At 51.4% G+C, this 23,288-nt stretch overlaps 2 protein-coding genes across 5 annotated transcripts; both read left to right on the top strand.

Annotated features, from left to right (window-relative positions):
* Positions 1-2,732: 2,732 nt before the first annotated feature.
* On the top strand, positions 2,733-6,509 carry Ripk3 (receptor interacting serine/threonine kinase 3). Its single transcript, XM_085698548.2, has 10 exons — positions 2,733-2,912; positions 3,136-3,276; positions 3,390-3,699; positions 4,109-4,254; positions 4,374-4,420; positions 4,616-4,783; positions 4,862-4,929; positions 5,141-5,473; positions 5,586-5,637; positions 6,143-6,509. The coding sequence occupies exons 1-10, from the start codon at positions 2,893-2,895 to the stop codon at positions 6,310-6,312; spliced, it is 1,455 nt and encodes a 484-aa protein (XP_085554674.2). The 5' UTR covers positions 2,733-2,892; the 3' UTR covers positions 6,313-6,509.
* An 834-nt stretch (positions 6,510-7,343) lies between these two features.
* Positions 7,344-23,081, top strand: Adcy4 (adenylate cyclase 4). Of its 4 annotated transcripts, XM_048443782.3 has the most exons (26): positions 7,344-7,473; positions 7,708-7,898; positions 9,333-9,530; positions 9,630-9,791; positions 10,523-10,672; positions 11,447-11,589; positions 11,998-12,109; positions 12,724-12,851; positions 12,983-13,141; positions 13,353-13,485; positions 13,654-13,827; positions 16,883-16,917; positions 17,039-17,125; positions 17,265-17,334; positions 17,812-17,909; positions 18,627-18,711; positions 18,821-18,958; positions 19,527-19,637; positions 19,851-20,035; positions 20,231-20,315; positions 20,674-20,832; positions 21,635-21,781; positions 22,065-22,172; positions 22,281-22,395; positions 22,677-22,801; positions 22,878-23,081. In XM_048443782.3, the coding sequence occupies exons 2-26, from the start codon at positions 7,740-7,742 to the stop codon at positions 23,022-23,024; spliced, it is 3,213 nt and encodes a 1,070-aa protein (XP_048299739.1). In that variant the 5' UTR covers positions 7,344-7,473; positions 7,708-7,739; the 3' UTR covers positions 23,025-23,081. The 4 variants fall into 4 exon arrangements, with proteins under 4 accessions (XP_048299739.1, XP_085554672.1, XP_085554671.2 ...); XM_085698546.2 differs by lacking the exon at positions 18,821-18,958; XM_085698545.2 differs by having other exon boundaries at positions 9,333-9,791.
* Positions 23,082-23,288: the final 207 nt, after the last annotated feature.

Raw genomic sequence — 23,288 nt, 5'->3', positions numbered from 1 at the left:
GCAAGGCTATAGCAAAGTCTAGCATAAGGAACAAGGAGGTTTAGCATACAAAAACTTGGAATCATGCTAGAAATGGAAAAATGTAAAAAAGGAATTGTATATCCAACGAAACTATTTTTTTTTTTCAAGGAGTGAAAAGATGACGTTTGGAAAATAGTGAAAACAAACTTCATCTCCAACAGACTAAGGAATTCCTAACAGACGTAAACTAAGATCTCAGAAATTCTGAGATGTAGCAAAGAGAGGAAGTTCTCCAGCACATCCAAGCCAAGCCAGTGAGCATCTTCCCAAACCCATGTTGGCGAGAAGGGCACTTCCACCTCGAGCCATATGTCTGAGAGAAGCCTCGCAGCGTTCGGACAGCTACTGCACAACAACCTTCACAGCGCCATCATTCTCGGTGTCCGGAAGAGAAAACGGCCCAAATGCCCAGAATGGGCGAACGGGTAGAAAGGTGCGGCATACAGCATGCCGGAATATTTCCAACCTTTACCAACATTATTTAACCTAAATAAAATTCAGAAACATCCCATAAGATAATGAACCTTGAAGATACTGTGCTGAATGAGGTAACCCAGTCATACAAGGATCAATGGCATGTTGTTCCTCTTTTATGAAGTACCTGAAGTGTTCGGATTTACAGAGAGAGAGAGAAATGCAGCGGTTTATGGGGCCTGGGAGGAAGGAATGGGGAGTAACTGTGAAGTTGCTCCAAGGTGTTGGCTTGGGATTAGATCTTCTTGTAAAAGGCTGAATGGTTTTTCAGCCTCCAGCCACAACCATGCCATGGAGTGATAAATGCAGGCTTATTTGTCTACTTTTGGTACTTTTTAAAATTTATTCTTATGTGTACAAGCCTTTTGTCTGCATACATGTTTGTGACCACATGCATGCTGGTGCCTGCAGAGGGTAGAAGAGAATGTTAGATGCCCTGGAACCGGAATTAAATACAGTTGTGCGTCACCATGTGGACACTGAGGATCAAGCCTGGGTTCTCTGGAAGAGACTTATTTATTTTGAGACAAGATGTTGCAATGAAGCCTTAGCTAGCCTGGAACTCGTTATGTAGACCAGGATGGCCCTAGAGGTCTACCTGCTTCTGCCTCCTAAATACTGGGATTAAAACTGTGCACCACCATTCCTGTTACCCAATGCTCTGACACTCTGGAGTCTTGAAAAGCCTTCATCCAGAGTATATGCTTATCAGGAACACGAATCAGAGTATTTGCATGCAGGAGGAGCCATGCAAGGGAAAGAGTGGGAAGCCCCAAGTCGGGCTATGGACCCCGACTATGGAGTCCATATCTGCGCTATGGACCCCGCAATGGCAGGGCCGGCACACTTAGGCTGATGGCAATGCCCTGGGAGAGATCTTGAGCCCTCCAGCTCCACAGAGCAGTTCACAGAGCAGACAAGTCCCTACCAATGCCAAGGGCTTGCATCAGCAAGAAGAGCAATTAATAATGACTTGAGCAGGAATTCAGAGAGGGGCCCCCCCAGTGCATTGCTACAAGAGTCACACCTTCTTCAGTCACCTGCACCACAGAGGCATTTATCGCCCAGAGGCATTTGCAAAAAATAAGCTAGCCTGAGCTTGAGGGAAGGACAGTTTAGTGGATAAAGCTCTTGTCATGCATGCATGGAGGACCTGAATTCAAGTCCCTACACCCCAAGTGAAACTGGGGACAGTAGTATTCCTACAGTAAGATGAAAGACAGAGACAGAAGAATTCTGGAACCTCCACATGCTAGCTAGCATTGCTCCACACAGCAGAGAACATCTCAGATACCAGAGGCTGTCCTCCGACCTCCATACACACACCATTACATGCACCCCACCCCCACATACATGGATGTGCACACACAGAAACACCAGAGGTTGTCCTCTGTCCTCCGACCTCCATACACACACCATTACATGCACCCCACCCCCACATACATGGATGTGCACACACAGAAACACCAGAGGTTGTCCTCTGTCCTCCGACCTCCATACACACACCATTACATGCACCCCACCCCCACATACATGGATGTGCACACACAGAAATAAATTTTAAAAATAAATAAGCCAAACATGGTGGCACACACCTTTAATCCCAGAACTTACTCTAGAGGCAGAGGCAGATGGCCCTCTGTAAGTCTGAGTCTGCCCGGTCTATATAGCAAATTCTAGACCAGCCAGGGCTACGAGAGAGAACCTGTCAAAAAAAAATTTTTTAAATAAATAAGTATGGGCTATCTTGGTAAAGTAGAACCAGGTTCTAAACTATTTCCATACTTACTTGCCCAAGGTACTTAAACTGTAAGTGCTTGTGTTTCCTGGTCTATAGAAAGGTAAATAAGGTTGATCCGAGATTAAGGAAGAGGGTTATGTGTACCTGACCCGAGGCAAGCCTTATTAGAAGCATTACCCATGATCTTAGAAGAGCTGAGTCTAAGACCATAAAATTTCCATTCTCCCTTCAACCCAATTAGGCAGGTGATGGAGCTGGGAACACAGAGTTCCAAGAGAGACTGGGCTGTTGTGCAGAGCCGATTGTGCGTTCCTGGGTGGTGAGGATTCTTCTTTCTTTCCTTCTTCCTTCCTTTCTTTCTTGTGACACACCCAATGCCCAATTACTCCTGTGGATTCGAGGCAGGTGCACAGAAATGAACAGCCCAAATGAACAGTTTTCATTTGCTCCACCCCAAGGGGCGGGACCTCCTTTAAGAAGGAAGTTATTCGATCACTCATTCAAAGTTGCGTGAGAAGTGGAATTCGGGGCCTGGACCTCCGTGCCTGGACCAATAGATCACTCCCTTTGCAGGCCCCGTCTTCCTCTCAAACCCCCAGCTGTAGACGTCGTTCCTGCTTTCTGTGCACATAACTCCTGGAAGCCGCTAACTCCTGATGTCTTCTGCCAAGTTATGGTGAGTAGGGAGTGTGCCGTGGATCCTCAGTCTCCGGCACAGCCACACAGGATATCGGGGACACACCCAGAGGGCGCCTTTGCTGAGGCAGGGGACAAAGCTGGGGGCCGAGTGGGTCGCAGGGGGAGGTTGACACGCTGCCCACGCTCAGCCGTGGAACTGGAGACGGAGAATATGCTGACGTGGAGGCGGGCTCCCCTACTGGATGAGAACCTTCTCTCAGGCGCTGTGGTGCCTCGGCCTCTCTTGTATCCTGTGATGAACTGAAGAACCCGGAGTTTGTGGGCGAAGGCGGATTTGGTACAGTGTACCGGGCACAACACAGAACTTGGGGCCATGATGTGGCAGTCAAGATCGTGAACTCGTGAGTGACCCCAGCTGTAGGCAGGATCTGATCAAGGAGCCTGAAGGGGCAAGGGGAGGGGTGAGGGGGTCTTCCAGGGTCCGACCCAACTGTGACTCTTTTTCGGAGTGTAGGAAGGCGATATCCAGGGAGGTGAAAGCTATGGTGAATCTGCGTAACAAGCACGTGCTGCTCCTGCTGGGGGTCGCCGAGAACCTCAAGTGGGATTATTTATCTGGGCCGGCTCTGGTGACAGTATTCATGGAGAATGGCTCCCTCGCAGGGCTGCTGCAGCCCATGTGTCCTCGACCCTGGCCGCTCCTCTGTCGCCTGCTGCATGAAGTGGTGCTGGGGATGTGTTACCTGCACAGCTTGAACCCAGTGCTCCTACACCGGGACCTCAAGCCTTCCAATGTCCTGCTGGACCCAGAGCTCCATGCCAAGGTCAGCCCATCTACACCCTACTGCAAGCTTGGAACCGTGTTGAATACCCTCTGCCTGTCCCTCTAAATACAAGACTGCCCAGGTCACTCAGGAATTTTATCTCTAGTCGTACCAGGTGACAGAGGCCCTTCTTACCCACCTGGATCAGTTCCATAAGCCTATTCCACAAAGCCCCCCACCCCCATGGACCCAGGTTGACTTATCCCAGAAATCCTGACACACCTAGACCCAGGCTTGCCCATCAGTATCTTAGAACTCCTCCTTGAGGTCTCACTGACTCCACCTTTCCCTCTGGTCCTCCAGACCACCTTCAAAAAACTGAGGCTGCATCTTCTGGAGGAGAGAGGGGGAAAATTCTGAAGAACGTCGGCCCCTTCATCTAATACCTCCCTCTTCCTTTCCCTTACAGCTAGCAGATTTTGGCCTGTCCACCTTTCAGGGAGGGTCACAGTCAGGATCAGGGTCCAGGGATTCAGGGGGTACCCTAGCTTACTTGGCCCCAGAGCTATTGGTTAATGTCAACCGGACCGCTTCCCCAGCCAGTGACATCTACAGGTAAGCTATCCAGTTCAAAACATCCCAAATTTCTATGCTATTGGGCCCTTCTAAAGGATATAGCCTGGGAAAGTGGTCTTCCCAGGGGTTGGCTAAGCCTCCATTTTGTGTCTATGCAGCTTTGGGATTCTCACGTGGGCTGTGCTGGCTGGAAGAGAAGTTGAGTGTAAGACTCTAGAGAGACTCTAAGACTCTTACCCCAGGTGCCAGAAGCACTTAAAACCCCGAGCCCTGCCTTTCACCCTTACCTACTCAGCTTCCCTCTTCCTACTCTACCTCTCCCTGGGCTGACACTCCCGACTTCTGTCCATGGTGTGTGCCCTCATATCATGGATTCCTATTGTTATCACCCCCACTCCAGTGGTAGACCAAACATCACTAGTTCATGACGCAGTTTGTGAAAGGCAGAATCGACCCCCGTTGACAGAGCTGCCTCCCCCCAGCCCTGAGACTCCTGGCTTGAAAGTGCTGAAGGAGTTAATGGTGCGCTGCTGGAGTTCTGAGCCCAAGGACAGGCCAACCTTCCAGGGTGAGCTGGGGGTTTCTCTAGCAACTAGGATCAGGAAGCTTGTCCTGCTCGCATGCAACTCACTCTGACGTCTTTCAGATTGCCGACCCAAAACATGTGATACCTACCTCCTGGTACAGGACAAGGTAGATGCTGCTGTCTCCGAGGTATGTTTCCAAAACCGCCTTCCCACCCAGGAGCTATTCAGGTACGGCACATGTGACCCCTTTGACTATCTGATGTATCTTCGCTGGTCACCATTCTTTAATCCTTGACCATCATCCCCGCCCACCCCAACCTACCCCTGAGTCTCCAGGTAACCGACTCAGCAGATAATCCCTGGTACTTACTCTGGCTCCCCAACTCCTGTCTGTGCAGGTGAAGCAGCATCTGTCTCAGCACAGAAACAGCAGCAGAACCTTGGCTGCTCTAGTGCCAGGCCAGAGAGGTCCAGGCCCTAGGAAAAGCTCAGTTTCTGACATGCTGAACAACCTGCATCTGGAGGGGGGCTCCAGACCAGTTCCCGAAAAAGGCATAAGCCTTCCGGAGAGAAGAGAACAGCACGAACCAATTGGGTGTGCCACAACAGCAGCCACATCTTTGGATGCGGGGGCTGGGACTCCCCAAATGCCACACACTTTACCCTTCAGAGGCCCAACACCCAGCCCAAACTTCCCTGAGGCTCCCGGTCCTCAACCCCAAAGGAAACAGGTGAGACATTGGCAGTATGCCCCCTTACCAGGGAAAAGCTGGGGTTGAGGTGTCCACAGTGATGGAACTATCCCCTTGAATAGAAAGTCTGAGAACTCTGTGCTATTTGCAGGGAGATGAAAGACAAGGTACCTCCTGGGCTCCAGGGCCAGATCCAACACAAGGTACCCATTCTTCAACCTCTATTGCTCTCCCCCTGCTCAGCTTTCCCATCACCTTCTTCCCCAACACCTATGGATAGAGACGAGTTACCTCGGAGGGGGGAAGAAAGGACTAGAGATCATCCAACCCAATCTTTCTCATTTAATGCATGAGGAACCTGACATTCATTGGGTGAAGATCCCACTGAAGTCACACATAACCTGGTTTTGCCCTGGGGTCTGCTGTCTGTCTCCAACACCCGATCCATGCGCCTTCACAGTTTCTTTATTGCTAAGGCAATCCAGAGGGTCTTCCATCAAAGACACCCAAACAGCAGGCGCTATTCCTCTTCAGCTTCTTCTAACTCTGGAGAGGCCCAGCTCATCACAGTCACTAGCAGGCTAAGACCCTGCATTTGCACTCCCCAGGACGAACACAAGGTGTCGCTGCCCCTCTCCCCACAGTGCTTGTTAATCGCTTCTTTCTAACCACTGAACCCTCCCACCACCACCTCCCTTTCTTTCAAAGGACCACAGAACTTACCTCAAGTTATCCTTGAGAACTGTTGTAGAGTGCAGATTGGAAACAACAACTACATGGCAGGCAGCTGCTTACCAGCGCAACCAAGAACTGCTTTACCCAAGAAGAGCCCAGCCCAGTGCGGCAGGGGCAGGGGCTGGCAGCCCCTCCATGAGTAGATTTCAGAGAATACCCGCAAGAGCCTGAAGCCAGTATAGAGGGAATCAAAGCACTTTGTAAGGATCCCGGAACGACTAAGACGATCATTGCCACTTTCTGTGCCCCCCCAACATTCTTTGAGAGCATTTGGACCTACACCCAAACCCATTTTTGACCTATTTCCCAAAAGTCAATAAACACAATATGTTAACTACGAGTGAGTCTGAGGTGGGGGAGGGAAGAGGAGATGGGGCTGCTGCCTGGCCGAAGCAGGAAGGGGGGCTCTGGGGACTAGTTATAGGCAACCTCTTGGCATATGAGGTCAGGGCCCAGCCGGTGGCAGGAAGGAGTTGCAGAGCCTTGGCTCTCTGGCGCGCCAATCTCAGGGTGGAGCTCTTCCTCCAGAGCTCGGTACTGGCGCTACCCTAAGGCTGAGCTGACAGAATAGAAATCAGCACTCCCCTTTGCTCCTTGATTTTGAGCACTGGGCTTGGGGCCCTGGTGAAGGAGGGTCTTTGGAAATTCAAAGGTGCCCCAGACTCTCTAGACCATCCAGACTCCCCCTGCACCGACTTCATGCACCTTGCTTTCTAGGCATGGGAGCATTGTTGATTCTCTAAATCCAAGGGTTGATAACTATGTCCAACGAAGAGGAGCACCAACCCACCAACCCAAGGAGCTATAGAGAAGGCTGGAGTTTGGAGAGTTCACACTTCGACACACCTGCGGGATCAAAAGTGGAAAGAAAATGCCCTTTCTGTCCTCACCCACACCCCAGCCCCAGCTGGTACCAGGACAGCACTCCTCCCAGCGTTCTCCCGGGCATCACTTTCCAGCCTCCCCATTTCCAAATCCTGTATCTTTATCTTGACACATCCCTCTTAAACCTCTCCATTACCTCGTGTGTCTCCCACATGAAGAAAGGGGGAAGATGGTGATTAGAAAACACAATCTGAGCACAGGAGGCAGCCAGGGGAGTCCGCTCAGCACGGGAAGGGGCCGGACTGTGTCGTGGGGAAGTGGGAGGGGGCCTTGGCGCCAAGCGGGAAGTGCCAGTCACCCTCGGCCCTGAGCCACTAGCAAGCCGCTCACACTAGTGAACAGCAGCCAGCCCACCCACCCAGGCTCCCTCCCGGGACCTAGCTTTGCTGAGAGAGCTTCAGGAGCTTTGACACAGAGCAGTGAGTTAATGGGTAGAGGGAGATTCTGGGGCCCATTCTCGTTAGGTTCAACTCCTATCCCTCCAGTGAGATTTTTGCTGGTTTGTGGGAAGAATCAAGTAGCCCTGTCACATTCAGCTGGAGCCCTTTGAGGGAGACCTGGCAGGAATTCCCATTGCTTCGAAAAGGGGCTTGAGCCAGAGTGGCTCCGGGAGAGGAAGAAAAGCCAGTGGGGTTTATTAACTCGGTTCCCAGGGCAGGGGCTCCGGGCTAGGGCGGGGGAGACCATGGCCCGCCTCTTCAGTCCCCGGCCGCCTCCCAGCGAAGATCTCTTCTACGAGACCTACTACAGCCTGAGCCAACAGTACCCACTGCTACTATTGCTTCTGGTCATCGTGCTCTGCACGCTCGTGGCACTGCCAGCCGTCGCCTGGGCCAGCGGCAGGGTGAGATGGGCTAGGTGCGGGAGCCTGCTCTGGGGGAGGGGGGGGTGCTGGCCTCTGACTGGGACTATTTGAAGGACTGGGATTTGCGGGGTCTTTTAGTTAATAATGTCTTTGCTGGGAACCGGAAAAGAAGCATTGAACCATCATGAACTGTTGTGACTCTGGGCACATGTGACCAAATCCTCCTCCCTCTAGGTTTGCTCCCTGGGTCTATCCTGGGAGGTAAATGTGTCCCGGATGCATCTCACTGTTCTGCTGGTTCTGCGGTAAATCCAACACCGGATTTTCCAGTTTTCCAGAGAGGAAACTCTACTCACATCCCTAGGGGAATTCATTTCCTGACTTTTTCTCTCCAGGTTTGGGAATGTGGGGCTGTTAGCTGTACCCACAGACTTCCAAGAGGCAGTTTTCATCCGATGTGGCTTAGTTACCCTCCTCTCTCCACCAAAATTCTTTTTTCCACTTTCATATTGGGCAGGAAGGGGGTTTTCAATCCCAAAACTGAAATAATCTGCTCCCGGTTTTCCTTTCACTCTTCGGAGCCAAGGTGGGAAAAAGGACTGAACTTTGTTAATCCTTGTTACCCCAAACTCAGGAAAAGGTGGGAATAAAGGATAGGGACCGTGATGGGACTTCTGGGTTAGAGGAAAAACAGGTGTTCAGATCTCAGCGCTAGGGTGGCAAGGAGTTGTAGAAACTTGGGCTGCCTAGGTAAATATTTGTGAAGTTCGAGCATGGCTTCAGGAAGGAGGATTCTCCTGAGCAAATTAGCCATTTGGGTGATATTCACTCCGAATGCCAAGCACATGCTACAGTTTCCCCTTTAAACGGCAAGACCTGTGGGAATAGCCAAGCAAGTCTGGAATCACAGCACCAAGAGTTGGAGGCCAGTCCAAGCTACTTGAGATCCTGCCTCAAACCTGAAAGAGCAAACAATCAAAAAACAACAACAACAACAACAACAACTGAGATTTAGAAAGAGGGTAGGAGCCACTACCATGTGAGACTGCTGGGCTTCATGGGTAAAACCAGTAGGGTTTCAGCAATATCTTATGGTTCAATCTAATGTGAAAACACAAGCAGTCTGGCCCTGTTGCTTTCTTTCATTTCTTTAGCTGTATGTGAGTGTTGTTGGGAGGGGGGGGGTGTTCGTGTGTGTACATGAATACACACATATGTAGGTTAAAGGACAACTCGAAGGAGTGAATTCTCTTCTCTCGCCTCATGGAGTCTGAGAATTGAACTAGATCATCAGGCTTGGTGGCAAGCCCCTTACCCTCGGTGCCGTCTCACGGACCCTGTTTTCTTTTTGTGCGTGTGTTTAAGACCCTTTACAGAACTGATCTGAAGGGCATCTAACTTGCTGCCTCTCACCTTGTGACGATTCCAAAGCCATCCTTCCCCAGTCTTGCTTCATACACCCTTTATCCACAGGAGCTGACCTCAGACCCAAGCTTCCTGACAACCGTGCTGTGTGGTTTGGGTGGCTTCTCTCTGCTCTTAGGGCTGGCTTCCCGGGAGCAGCAACTGCAGCGCTGGACACGACCTCTTTCTGGCCTCATATGGGCTGCGCTGCTGGCGCTAGGCCACGGGTTCCTGTTCACAGGGGGTGTGGTGAGCGCCTGGGACCAGGTGAGGAGAATCACAGTTAAGAAGCAGGGGAATAGGGACCCCAAACTCAGGCCCTGTGCGGTGAAACCCAGGCCTTCAGCTTCCCACACCCTTCTCCAGGTGTCATTTTTCCTCTTCCTCATCTTCACCGTGTATGCCATGTTGCCCTTGGGCATGCGGGATGCGGCTGTTGCAGGCCTCACCTCATCACTCTCACATCTGCTGGTCCTTGGACTGTACCTTGGGTGGCAACCTGACTCACAGAGGGCTCTGCTGCCACAGGTAAAAATGCAACAGTAACTGGGTGGTGACCTACGCCTTTAATCCCTGCACTGGGCAGAGGCAGCCTGATCCACAAAGCGAGTTCCAGGATAGCCAGGATAGTTACATAGAGAAACCCTGTCTCGAAAAAAGAAAAAAAAAAAAAAGCAAGAGTGCAGGTAATGGTCTACAGCTGGCTCCACTGCCTGATAAAAATCCTCTGAGCGTTTGCTGAGCGGGGACCCCAAGGCAGGACTCAAGCTTGAGTGCAGAATCCAACACAGATAAACCCCCTCCTCTTAGAGCTGGTAGATGGGTGCACCGTGCCGCTTTTACCAGAAGAGGGCTCTATAGTCATGGGGAAATCAGTCGTGATTCTCCCACAGGCACAGAAGGAAAAAGTGGAGCATGCCATCAGAACTTGAGTAGTGTCTTGCAGGTGGAATGGGCTCAGGAGATGAACGTGGTAGAACAGTATTCTCAGAGAGGAAATACACAAGCAAGACATCTAGACCCGAGTGACCAGGTTAGCCCAGCAGCCAAGTGTCTACAGCAGAGCGCATAGAGGAGGAAAGGCACCAGCTCTCCCCCATGGATGTCGTAGGGCGGGACCAATCGTCCGGAGATACTTAGGTCCCTCACTGTGGAGCCGGGCTCTTTTCATCCTATTCTTGGAACTCACTTGAACTATACAGATAAACTTCCCAGCCCCAGTGGGTGGTGTACTCTCCAAGTCTGGCCTTTACCCACAGTTGGCGGCGAACGCCGTGTTGTTCCTGTGTGGGAACGTGGTGGGAGCATACCACAAGGCCCTGATGGAGCGAGCACTGCGGGCCACGTTCCGGGAGGCTCTCAGCTCTCTGCACTCACGCCGGAGGCTGGACACTGAGAAAAAGCATCAGGTCAGGAGGGCCTAAGGGAGGGAAGAGGACGCAGCTCAGAGAGAACAGTTTTCTAGCACCTTCCTAGGGAATGGGTTTGGGTAATTTGTTTGCCTTTCTCAAGTATTTCCTCTTTTGTATGAAATGTGACTATCACTCACCCCTGGAAGATTATTGCTAGGTTCAAATTGAAGCCCAGTGAGACAGCTGAGAGGTAAGACTCTTGCTGCACAAGCCATGAGTTCAATTCCTGGAGCCTGCGTACAGGTGGATGGAGATAACTGTCTCCACTAAGCTGTCTTCTGACCTCCACCCATACACTGTGGTCCGTGTGCCCACATACACATGCATTGTGCAATAATAGTAAAATTAAATTTTAGCCAGGTTTGGTGGCTGGTGGCACACACCTTTCATCCCTGCTCTTGGGAGGCTAAGGCAGACCTATATCTGTGAGTCTGAGGCCACTCTGGTTTAGATAGTGAGTTCCAGGCCAGACAGGGCGACACAGCAAGATCCTGTCTCAAAATAATCATAATAAATAAGGATAATGATGATGATAAAAGTTATTAAAGGAAGACTTCAAGTTTTCAAGTTTAAGTGTTGATACTGAGTTCAGCCCCTAAGTGACCAAGACAGAATGGGATACAGGAGTCCTGCTAGATGAACTGGAAATGTTGGGGATCATACTTGTGAGTAGATGCAATGTGTGGGAGCCTGAGTAATTGGAAGGGCTGAGGCTCTCGGTTACAGGGCACAGGAGGGTAGAAGGGGTGTCATCGTAGGGACTTTCTCCAGGAGCACCTCCTTTTGTCCATCCTTCCTGCCTACCTGGCCCAAGAGATGAAAGCGGAGATCATGGCCCGGCTGCAGGCGGTGCAAGTGTCACGGCCAGAGAACAACTTCCACAGCCTGTATGTCAAGAGGCACCAAGGAGTGAGGTAGGAGAAAGGAAGCGGGGGGGGGGGGGGGCACGACGACGACACGACACGACACGGGATGGGGACGGGACGGGGATGGGACACAACGACCACGACGACACGGGGACCCTGAGCTGCAGCCCTGGCCCCGTTAGGGGAGGGACCCGGAGCTGCAGCCCGGGCCCCATTAGGGGAGGGACCCGGAGCTGCAGTCCGGCCCCATTAGGGGAGGGACCCTGAGCTGCAGCCCGGGCCCCATTAGGGGAGGGACCCTGAGCTGCTGCCCTGGCCTCTTTGGTGTGGGGGGGGGGACCCTGAACTGCAGCACTGGCCCCTTTAGGGGAGGGAACAGGAGCTGCAGCCTGGCCCCGTTAGGGTAGGGACCCTGAGCTGCAGCCTGGCCCCGTTAACACGCTCTGCCCTATGCAGCGTGCTGTATGCTGACATCGTGGGCTTCACGCGGCTGGCCAGCGAGTGCTCGCCTAAAGAGCTGGTGCTTATGCTCAACGAGCTCTTTGGCAAGTTCGACCAAATTGCCAAGGTCAGAGGGGTTTCCCTTCCCACCTAGGGGCCCTCAGATACCACCGGTTGGGACCCTCTTGCAAGGAAAGCACCCATCTTCTAAGAGGTCTTACATCACAGGCCAAGCTCCCAGATACTGCAGTAGAAGTAGGAACCACGCAGGAAATTGTCACCATTCCCTAGAGACCTCTCTGTCTTTACAGACATTCCTAGCATAATGCCTCTGGATATGCACAGAGATTTTCAGGCATTCTGATCTTGGGTAGCCCGTCTGGGAGAAATTTCTGCTGTTGACAACTCAGCTTAGCACCTAATTAGACATTCTAGCTTGGGGTCTTGCCTCTATGCCCCCCAATCCTGACACTATTATAGACCGATACGAATGTACCTTAAGTATACCCAAACTGGGGAGAGCCATAGACCCTCCAGCCTTTGATTATTCCTTCTGCTAAAGACCTTGTACAGGAGACCTCAGTCAGTCCCATTCCAAGGGAGGCCATAGATCTGACCCAGACACTTCTAACCTCAGAAGTTCTTCAGGAATACCACAGTTGCTCCCCACCTTTCCCAACTCCCTCCTACCCCTCTGGCCTCTAACCAGGTTCCTCCACACACCCACACACATACTCCCAGGAGCACGAATGCATGCGGATCAAGATCCTGGGAGACTGTTACTACTGTGTCTCTGGGCTGCCACTTTCGCTGCCAGACCACGCCATCAACTGCGTGCGCATGGGACTGGACATGTGCCGGGCCATCAGGTCAGTTTGGGGGTGCGAGCAGGAGACATTCAGAGACACGGGTGTTGGAGGGAATGTGGGAGGCAGGGTGGCAGAGTACTTGAGAAGAGGAGAAGCTGGGCAGGACTAAGCTTGTCATACACCTGGCTCAGGAAACTTCGGGTAGCCACTGGTGTGGACATCAACATGCGTGTGGGCGTGCACTCGGGCAGTGTGCTCTGTGGAGTCATCGGGCTACAGAAGTGGCAGTATGATGTCTGGTCCCATGACGTCACATTGGCCAATCACATGGAAGCTGGCGGTGTGCCAGGGTAAGACGTGGTGGCTGGGGCAGCTGACTCTTCCCCTTGCTACTCCTCTGTTTACAGTCTCTAAGACAAGTCCAGGGAGACTGGGGGGTGTTGGGAGGCACTCCCAGTAACATGGGGCCCTTCTTGAAGGCACAGGTCTGGGAGTGGTCTTTGAAAGAAATTGAAGGTTTAGAGGCTGTCCCTCCTGACTTGCCCTGGTTCTTCCTTCCAGACGAGTGCATATCACAGGGGCTACCCTGGCTCTGCTGGCAGGGGCTTATGCTGTGGAGAGCGCAGACATGGAACACCGAGACCCATACCTTCGGGAGCTAGGCGAACCTACATACCTGGTCATCGATCCTCGGGTAAAAGCCCATCTTGGACCCCGCAGAGTGGACCAAGCAAACCACCTAGTCAACAAGACCCGTCTTTCCTTCTATGCCAGAAATTGAGTTGCTCTGGGGCAAGCCTATAAGCAGCGTGGGAGGGTAGAGAAATACCTCATTTTCACTCTCAGACTTCACTTGTCCCAGGCTGAGGAGGAAGATGAGAAGGTCACTGCAAAAGGATTACTGTCTTCTTTGGAGGGACACAAGATGCGTCCGTCACTACTGATGACTCGTTATCTGGAGTCTTGGGGTGCAGCCAAGCCTTTCGCCCATCTAAGCCATGTTGATAGCCCTATATCCACCTCCACTCCACTCCCGGTACGTACACCTTCATCATAAACCCCTGTACTTGAGGAAAAACAACCTCCACTGTCACGAGGCTCAACTCCTAGGCTCCCCGCCCCCCAGTGAATCACTTGGTAATGTGTGACAGCCCTGAACTGCCTGGTTGCCCCAGTCAGTGGTTCAGACCTCTTCTTGCCCTCCCAGCTCACCTCAGAGATAATGAAAGATCCCATCACCATGCCCAATGCACCTCAATCTTCCCTTCCCCTGCCACCCAAAGGAAGTAGGTAACCCCACTTCCTCCAGACTCGGCACACCCATCCTGCCAGCAAATGCCTCTGTCGAGATCCGTTACTACAATTCTGTACTTTCATCCTTCCCAAAGTCAAGTTGTGAGCAAGCCGGGTGTCGCCTCCACTCCTCAGCACTCAGACACAAGTACATTGAGGTGACAGGGAACTTGCTCATGGCCTTGAAGAAGAAAGATGTCGCAAGCAAGCAAAGTGGTGGCAGAGGGGAAGAAGTGGGCTTACAGATTGTCTGGGAGAAGCTAAGACAGGGCCTGTCACTGCTGAGCCTATATGTAAGACTTAGAGCTAACCTGTGACCCGCCTGTCCCCAGGGCTCTTAAATCTCTCCCACCTAGGCTTGTATTTCAGCCTAGGCTCCCCATCACCCTATCTTTCTCCTATCCGCTCCCACTTTCTCATACTGCAGCTGCCGTTCTGACACTCTCCCAGAGCAGCATTAGCTATGCCTGGCTGGATTTCTGAGGCATCTCAGAGACTTCCAAATTCCATCCTCTCTCTTTCCTTTTCAATCCAGCAGAAACAGTTCCAGATCTCTGTAAGCAGTGGGCATGAGAGGGACATCGGCAGCAGTAGCTCTAGGAAGGATTCCATATGTCAGTCTAGTGAAGGAAGAGGTCAAATGGGTTTTTAAAAAGGGGATGTGGCTTAATGAGCAGGAGGAAGAGAAAGTAAGACTCCAAGAGCCCACACCCTGTTGCAAAACGAGGTCTCCGTGATGCAGAAGGAATGGTGCATGGAGTCTGTCACAAGCTCAGAGACCGTGAGACAAGCCTGGGTGTAATTCTCGCAATAGAAAGGCCCACCGAGTGCTACTGTGAAGGCTCAGTGTGAGGGTAGCAGGACAAGCACAGCTTATTTGAGGGTGTCTCTTGATTGGAGCAGGGCCTCATCAAGCCCAGAAATTGACCCCTGAAGACCCAGGAACTCAGTCAAATTTTAATGATTCCCAAAATGAACCTACTCACTCCCTCCCTCCCTTCCCCTCTCCCTCCCAGTCTCATGGGTCCTAAGCTGGCTTTGAACTCACTAAGTAGCCAAGGTGTCCTTGGAGTTTGTGACCTCTACCTCCCAAGTGGAGATCCCAAGTAGAGATTACAGATGTGGCCCACTATGACCCTGGGGATCAAACCCAACACTGCATGTCTTCTAGGCAAACATCTGCTTACTCGTTCTTTCTTTCTTTCTTTCTTTCTTTCTTTCTTTCTTTCTTTCTTTCTTTCTTTCTTTCAGATCTATTCATTTATTATATACACAGTGTTCCACCTGTGTGTATGCCTGCACGCCAGAAGAGGGCACCAGATCTCATTACAGATGGTTGTGAGTCACCATGTGGTTGCTGGGAATTGAACTCAGGACCTCTGGAAGAGTAGTCAGTGTTCTTAACCTCTGAGCCATCTCTCCAGGCCCGCATCTGCTTACTCTTAACATTGTGGGACTTTGGAGTGGTAGAGTAGCACTGTGCTGAAAAGTTCCATCCATACATTGATCCTAGCACTGTTTTGTTGCATGAGACAAGACCTCACTGTATAGCCCAGCTGGAAGCAATCCTACTGCCTCAGGCCTCTTGGGTGCTGGAATCACATGCTGCCACACCTACCTAGCCCTCATGTTTTTTGAATGCTCTTTGTCAGCCACTAGGAAAATTCTTGAAAAGACAGAAACAAGTAGATTTTTCCCCCCTACTTTCATATAACGTAAGGCATAAGGGAGTCGGTTGACAAAAGCTAAGCCTGGACATCTATGCATCCCTAGGCTCATAGCTAGGCCCTACCATCCTCCTGGGCATCTATGCATCCCTAGGCTCATAGCTAGGCCCTACCATCCTCCTGGCCTTAGTATCTCATTCTCCCCCTTCTGCTTCTCCTGTATACCGGGTTTTGATTTGTCATCCTGTTACCATCAAATGAACCAAGGAGGGTAGGAAAGGATAGTCAGCATACTTCTTGTACTGGTCTGAGGGGCACAGAAATTCCCTTTCTCCCTCAGCAATTGCTCTTTTACACCTGGCCATTTTTACAATTTTGCATATATTTGTGTGTGCCTTTTGGTGAAGAAGAGAATGCCTGTACGACTATAATCGAGCTGAATCCCCCTCCCTTTCTTTCTTCTCTGTACTTTGCTATCTACCTTGGCCAGCTCTCTCTCAGCTCAGCATAGCTGACCAAACAAAAGGTCAGAGAGGGATCAATATTTTCTGCAGAGTCGCTTCAATTCAAGTCAATGGATTTGTTAGCATTCAAGGATGATGGGAAAGTCCCTACCTTTAGAATCTGCAGTCTTTTTAGATTTATTTATTTTATGTATATGTGCGCTCTATCTACATATATGACTTTCTGCCAGTAGAGGGCATCAGATCCCACTGAACAGTTACTGAGACTTGAACTCAGAACCTTTGGAAGAGCAGCTGAGCCATCTCTCCAGCCCTGGAATATGCAGTCTTTAAGGAGACCCAACTAAGAGGCACCCAAATAGAGAGATGAAGATGAAGATGAAATATAGAGAGGAAGGGCTGCCCAGTTAAAAGATGGTCTCCAAGAGCCAGGAAAGACTTTAAGGACCCTAGAAGTCTATAGTTCGGAGAAAATAGAATTTGAAATGATCCTTCCTGGGTCAGTAGGATTTGGTACAGAGTGGGATGGGGGCCATTAGCAGGAGCAGAAGCAGCCAGGCCAGGTACACATGGTCAAGGACAGAGGCAGAAAATTCAATCAGGTTTACAGTCTGTCTTTGTGAAGGGGGAATATTCACCACAGCCCCATCGTGTGTCCTTTCAACAGGAAAAGGCCTTCGGCACCCAGTGGAGCCTGGACCGGTGAGGAAACCCCATCTTTGACAGGGGCGCACACTGGGTGACTCCTCCCTGGGGACCGCTCTGCTTCATCTGGGCACTTTGGAGGATCTGTGTGGTAACTGGCTTGGCTGCCACTGTGCAGGAGCCGCACCCCTCGGGGACTGGATGATGAGCTGGACACCGGGGACGCCAAGTTCTTCCAGGTCATCGAGCAGCTCAACTCCCAGAAGTACGGGAAACAGACAACTGGGGGTTGCTGGAGGGAAGTGGGGAGCTCGCCTAGAGAAAGAGCCTCACGACACCTCCACCTGTCCTGCCCCGGCCTCCCCCACCCTCTTTGGTGCTCACCACCTCCTGCCTCACGCCAGACAGTGGAAGCAGTCGAAGGACTTCAACCTCCTGACCCTGTACTTCAGAGAGCCAGAGATGGAGAAGCAGGTGAGATGGCGAACAGAGCAACAAAAGATTTCCCAGCCTTGGCCCTTGGCCCCGGGAAGGCTTAGGACATCCGTCCCTACCTGTCTTTCCCAGGTCTGCATAGTTTTGGACCCTAGGATGAGGGGATTGTGCCTCTCTTAGGAAAGTCATGCTAGGGGTCATGGTACACGCCCATAATCCTAACATTCAGGAAGTGAAGGCAGAAGGATCCTGAGTTCCAGGTCATCCTGGGCTACGTAGTGTGCCTGAGGCCAACCCAGGTTATGACAAAAAAAAAAAAAAAATGTCATCTGTAGGCTGAGGTAGTTGGGTAGGCAATAAAAGGAGTGGGGACGTCTCCTTGAAGAATGCGCGGAGGCTACATAGGAACCGAAGGGTAGAGGGTGAGGCCAGAGACCCACCTCTTGTCCAGGCTTGCTTCCTCCCCAGCCATGGACAACACCAATAGCTTGTCTCCATCTACCCCTTTGCTTCCAGTATCGGCTCTCTGCACTCCCTGCCTTCAAATACTATGCAGCCTGCACCTTCCTGGTGTTTCTGTGCAACTTCACTATCCAAATGCTGGTGACAAACAGGTGAGATCTCACCAGGCAGCAACAGCACTGGCTCTCCCATACGGAACCCTTTGCCCTTCCTGACCCATGACCCACACTTTCTTCTGTTGGCACCTTCCCCTGAGTTTCAGACACTCACCCACATCCTCTGGAGATAATCACAGCCCTCATCTTTATGCACATCCTGGGGCTAAGGGGGTAACTGAGTGGCAGAGGGTGGCATTCATTTAATGAGGCCTTAGGTTCAGTCCTCACTACTGGAAAAACATTGTACGTTTTTCAAAAGTGGTACGCAGAGACCACTTTCAATTACCTGTATCTTTGAACAATAGCAACAGCCCCATGAAGGACATTGCGTTCTCATCAACACACCCAACTCTTCACAGCAAATGACTGAGTTATAACATAGGCTCTCAAACCTAGGCCGCTGCTTGGAAGAATGAGGTCTCGCTCAACACTCAGAGGTCAGAGAGTTTCAGCCCAGAGGCTGATCCAGCCAGGGCCACGGTTGTGAATCCTTCAACGTTGTTCCAACTTTATCAGTTCCTGTTCTGCTGAAACTCTGCTCTGGACTGTTAGTTCCCAGAACACAGGACATTACACCCTTCCTCAGCAGCAGCTCTGCATCCCTGAGACCACTCCCTTTCCCCAACCCCACCTCCCAAGCAGTTGGCAAGCACAGCCCCCTCCCCAGAGCTCATTCTGGCACTTCAAAGCCTCCCTCTTGTCTTCTCTTAGGCCCCCAGCTCTGGCCATCACCTATACCATCACCTTCCTCCTCTTCCTTCTCCTCCTCTTCATCTGCTTCTCAGAGCACCTGACGGTAAGGAGGTCTGGGAAAGGGGGGAGTGACAAGCTGGAGCCCTAGCCATGACCTGGCCTGAAGCAGGAGCCCCAGCCCTGTAGCTATGACACCTGTTCTCCTTCCACAGAAGTGTGTCCAGAAAGGTCCCAAAATATTGCACTGGCTGCCTGCACTGTCTGTCCTGGTGGCCACACGGCCAGGACTTCGAGTAGCGCTGGGCACTGCCATTATCCTCCTGGTCTTCACCATGGCCATCGCCAGCCTGGTGAGGAGAAAGGGGGGTTCTATCTACCACCATCAGGACATATTGGACCTGTGGGGTTGAAAGGGAATCCCTGGATCTAAAATAACAGCTGAAGAAAGACCAAAAGATGCTGAGAGGTGTGTGTGTATGTGTGTGTGTGTGTGTGTGTGTGTGTGTGTGTGTATCCTACCCTCCAGGCAGAATCATTGTTAACACTTTGTTGAATGTTCTTTCTTTTTCCTCTGTAGGCATACATCATTTTTAGCTTGGCTGAAGTTTACAAAATTTATAATTATTCCTAGAACTCAATAGGAGTTATCCCCCAGCCAAATTAAAAAGAAAGAGAGAGGGAAGGAAGAAAGGCAGCCTAGAGGGTTAAGTAGTTGACAAGAACTGACACTGGTTTGACGACATACTAGTATCCGTGACATCTCTCACAGCCCCTCCTCCCAGTAAGGACCCATCGGAAGCTCTCTCATCGGTCAGAAGGAATAGAATGTGCCTCTTTATAGGAGTCTGGCTCTAAGCCATTCCTCGCTCAGTCGCAGCCCAAGGAGTTCACCTGCCCTCTACCCATCTCCTTCTGCAGCTCTTCTTGCCAATGTCATCGGACTGCCCTTTCCTGGCTTCCAATGCATCTTCCATGGCTTTCAATGCTTCCTGGGAGCTGCCAGGATCCCTGCCCCTCATCAGCATCCCGGTGAGTGTTTCTGTACCGCCCTTCCTCGTCAGTCTGCCACCTCATAAGCTAAAGAACACTCAGTCAAAGACATTAGGCGTAGCTAGTGTCTGTTTTCGCGAATGATATCCCGATTTGACCTGTATGCCCTGTGCCCTGGGAGAACAGGGGCCGTGGGCGGGCATTCTCCAGTGCTCTCTAGGGGATGCTTCTGACTGCGTCCCCGGCCCACAGTACTCCATGCACTGCTGCGTGCTGGGTTTCCTCTCCTGCTCCGTGTTTCTGCACATGAGCTTTGAACTGAAACTGCTGCTACTTCTGCTGTGGCTGGTGGCATCTTCCTCCCTATTTCTGCACTCCTACGCCTGGTTGTCCGACTGCCTCATCGCCCACCTTTATCGAAGCCCTTTGGACTCCAGGTAAGGACACTCACAGGGCGCATCTGCTCAAGCCCTCAGGAGAGTAAGACAGGACACAGAGCTGTCCTTGCCTCGCAGACTTGACCTCCCACAAGCAAAAGGGAGGGGTGCTGAGGGCTCTTTGGGCACTGAGAGCAGGAAGGAGGCCATCAGAAAGGGGCAGAGCAAGGAACAATCTTGATTCTGATCTCTCAGGCCAGGGGTGCTGAAGGAACCCAAACTGATGGGAGCTATCTACTTCTTCATCTTCTTCTTCACGCTCCTTGTCCTGGCTCGGCAGGTATGTATCTTGGTCCTCTGGGGCTTTCGTGTGAATGGCTGAGGCTGGGTGCTCATATTGGTAACTTGTCTGTCTCACCTTCAGGGCTGAGCCCAAGTAGTATGTCCATTTGAAACTTCTAAGAGAGTGTTCTGACTCTTACTTCCTCCCTCTCTAAGCCCCTCAGGTTTTCACCAGCAACCCCCTCTCCTATCCCCAAATCTAAGAAAAACCATGGTTATGAAATATGTCTGTGGCTCATTCTGCATAACCAAATTTGAAATAGATCTTAAAAGCCACCTCCCTCCAGGACAGTTGTACCTTAAACCTTATCTCTAAGCTGGATGGGGGTCTTGGGGACACTGCTCTATCACCCTAGAATGAGTATTACTGCCGCCTGGACTTCCTGTGGAAGAAGAAGCTGAGGCAGGAGCGAGAGGAGACTGAGACAATGGAGAACCTGACTCGGCTCCTCCTGGAGAATGTACTCCCGGCACATGTGGCCCCCCAGTTCATCGGCCAGAACAGGCGCAATGAGGTGACTCCCAACTTCATACTCCAGAGGCCCAAATGTAACTGAGCTTGGACGAGAATCTTGGGTCTTCTCCCATCCTTTCTGGGGTCCCCAGACAGTGGATTAGTGGTCACCCACGCCCCTGCCTTGTCAGAGCACAATCTTGGGCCTTGTCCCTGGTGGCCACAAAATCTGTGCTTCCAGTTTTTGTTTAGCAGGAACATCTTCTGGGCTAATATCTCGGTGGTCGAGCTTGCCTACCATGCAGGAGAGGCCCATGACCAGGGGGTCGGAGTGAGGGGAAGGCGAGCATCTCTCCAAGCCATGGCCTTTCGGAAGCCCTAGTCAAACAGTGGTGGGAATTGTCTGAAAAGCAGGCCACCCATCCCTCTAGCTCTACAACATCCTATATGGTAGCTGTTAGCCATATGTGTCCATTCAAGCAAATTTTAATTAATTAAAATAAAAATCCAGTTCTCTGGGGCTCTCGGGGTAAAGAATACTTCACAGCCTGGAACACACTAAAAGTGAAAGGAGAGAACTAATTCCTGAAAGTTCTCCTCTGAGCTCTACACATGCTTCGGTGTACACACACACACACGTGCACGTGCACATGGATGAATACACAAAATCAATAAACTTATTTAATTCAAAAAACTTAACTCCAAAAATGCAAATGGGGCCACTTTTCTACCTCCATTTCACACCCTGAGTCCTGCAGTAGCTGCTCTCTGGCTCACCCCTCTTCAAACCTATTTATTCCCTTGGGTAAGGAATGAAGCTGCTGGCCCAGCAGCTAAGCGTCTCCCCCTCCTCCTGTTCGCAGGACCTCTACCACCAGTCCTACGAATGTGTTTGTGTCCTCTTTGCATCGATCCCAGACTTTAAGGAATTCTACTCTGAATCTAACATCAACCATGAGGGCTTGGAGTGTCTGCGGCTGCTCAATGAGATAATTGCTGATTTTGATGAGGTGCCAGCTACAAGACCCCATGTTCCAAATTCTGGATCCCCCCCCCCAACCAGCTCTTGCTTGCACTTTGCTCCCCTGGCTATTCGGCCAAGTCTACTCCCCAACCTCTCTAACCCTCCCCGTCCTCTGAGCTTTTACCCCTTCATTGCACGCTGCCAACTACTTCCTTCCCACCACCATCTCCAGCCCTACATGGTCCTTTAGCCTCCAATGGCCTGGGCAGGCTTTTGGAGCAGGAGTGGTGAAAGCAAGCAAGAGGAGGACACAGCCTCTTTCTCTGCAGCTGCTCTCCAAGCCAAAGTTCAGTGGGGTAGAGAAGATCAAAACTATTGGCAGCACCTACATGGCAGCCACAGGCTTGAACGCCACGTCTGGTCAGGACACACAGCAGGTACAGCAACCCCTTCCTGTCAGCCCTCCTAGGGGCTTCCATTGGTGGACATTTTCACGAGTCTGACTTATTTCTCTGCCCATCGTGGTGGGTGGACCCCTTTACCAGGATGCCGATCGAAGTTGCAGCCATCTGGGCACCATGGTGGAATTTGCAGTGGCCCTGGGGTCTAAGTTGGATATCATCAACAAGCACTCGTTCAATAACTTCCGCCTGCGTGTGGGTGAGGGGCCTCCTTTGCTGGGGCAAGGTGGTACCTCCCTCCCCCCTTCCCTAAGACCTTCATTAGCTGCTCTCCAGCTCATCCCTGAACACCCTCCCTCCAGACTTGCTCTCTAGGCTGAGGCATAAGGCTCTTATCTAAGAGCTAAGAGATTCACCCTTCGCTTCCCTTCCCCAATCCTCTCCCCACCAACCTGTAAGACTCTTGCTAAACCATCTCCTTTAATCTCCTTCTTCAAAGTTCACCCCATCGAAGTTTCTCCTTACCACATGTCTTATCAGGGTTGAACCATGGACCAGTAGTAGCAGGAGTGATTGGGGCGCAGAAGCCACAGTATGACATCTGGGGGAACACAGTGAATGTGGCCAGCCGCATGGAGAGTACAGGAGTTCTCGGCAAGATCCAAGTGAGAGAACTGTGTTGGAGGCATGGGGGAGGGGGCCCAGAAAGGCTACGCTACCTTACCCCTCTTCCAATTGCAGGTGACTGAGGAGACAGCTAGGGCCCTGCAATCCCTGGGGTATATATGCTACAGCCGGGGTGTCATCAAGGTCAAAGGCAAAGGGCAACTCTGTACGTACTTCCTGAACACAGACCTGACAAGAACTGGATCTCCCTCAGCACCCTAGGCACCTCAGCAACCCCTCCTCTAAGATCGTCAATAAAATGTCTACTGGGCATCTGAATCAGTCCATGGATCAAGAGCTGTTGAAGTAGCTGGAAATCTCCTCCTTGCTCCTCATTGGCACGGTTCCTTCCCGAGTTGTCTTCCTAGGCCTCTCATTCTGGGACATCTTGTTTTGCGGGGTTGGGTGTGGCTTCTGAGAGATGGCAGGTACAGGTGCACAGAATTCTGGAAGATGGGATTTGATGCGCGAGTCCCCAGTGAGACT

This window comes from Myodes glareolus, chromosome 12 (genome assembly GCF_982192425.1).
Source record: "Myodes glareolus chromosome 12, mMyoGla1.1, whole genome shotgun sequence".
NCBI classification, from domain to species: domain Eukaryota; kingdom Metazoa; phylum Chordata; class Mammalia; order Rodentia; family Cricetidae; genus Myodes; species Myodes glareolus.
The sequence above is the reverse complement of the archived record's forward strand: the minus strand, read 5'-3'. Positions and strand labels throughout refer to the sequence as shown.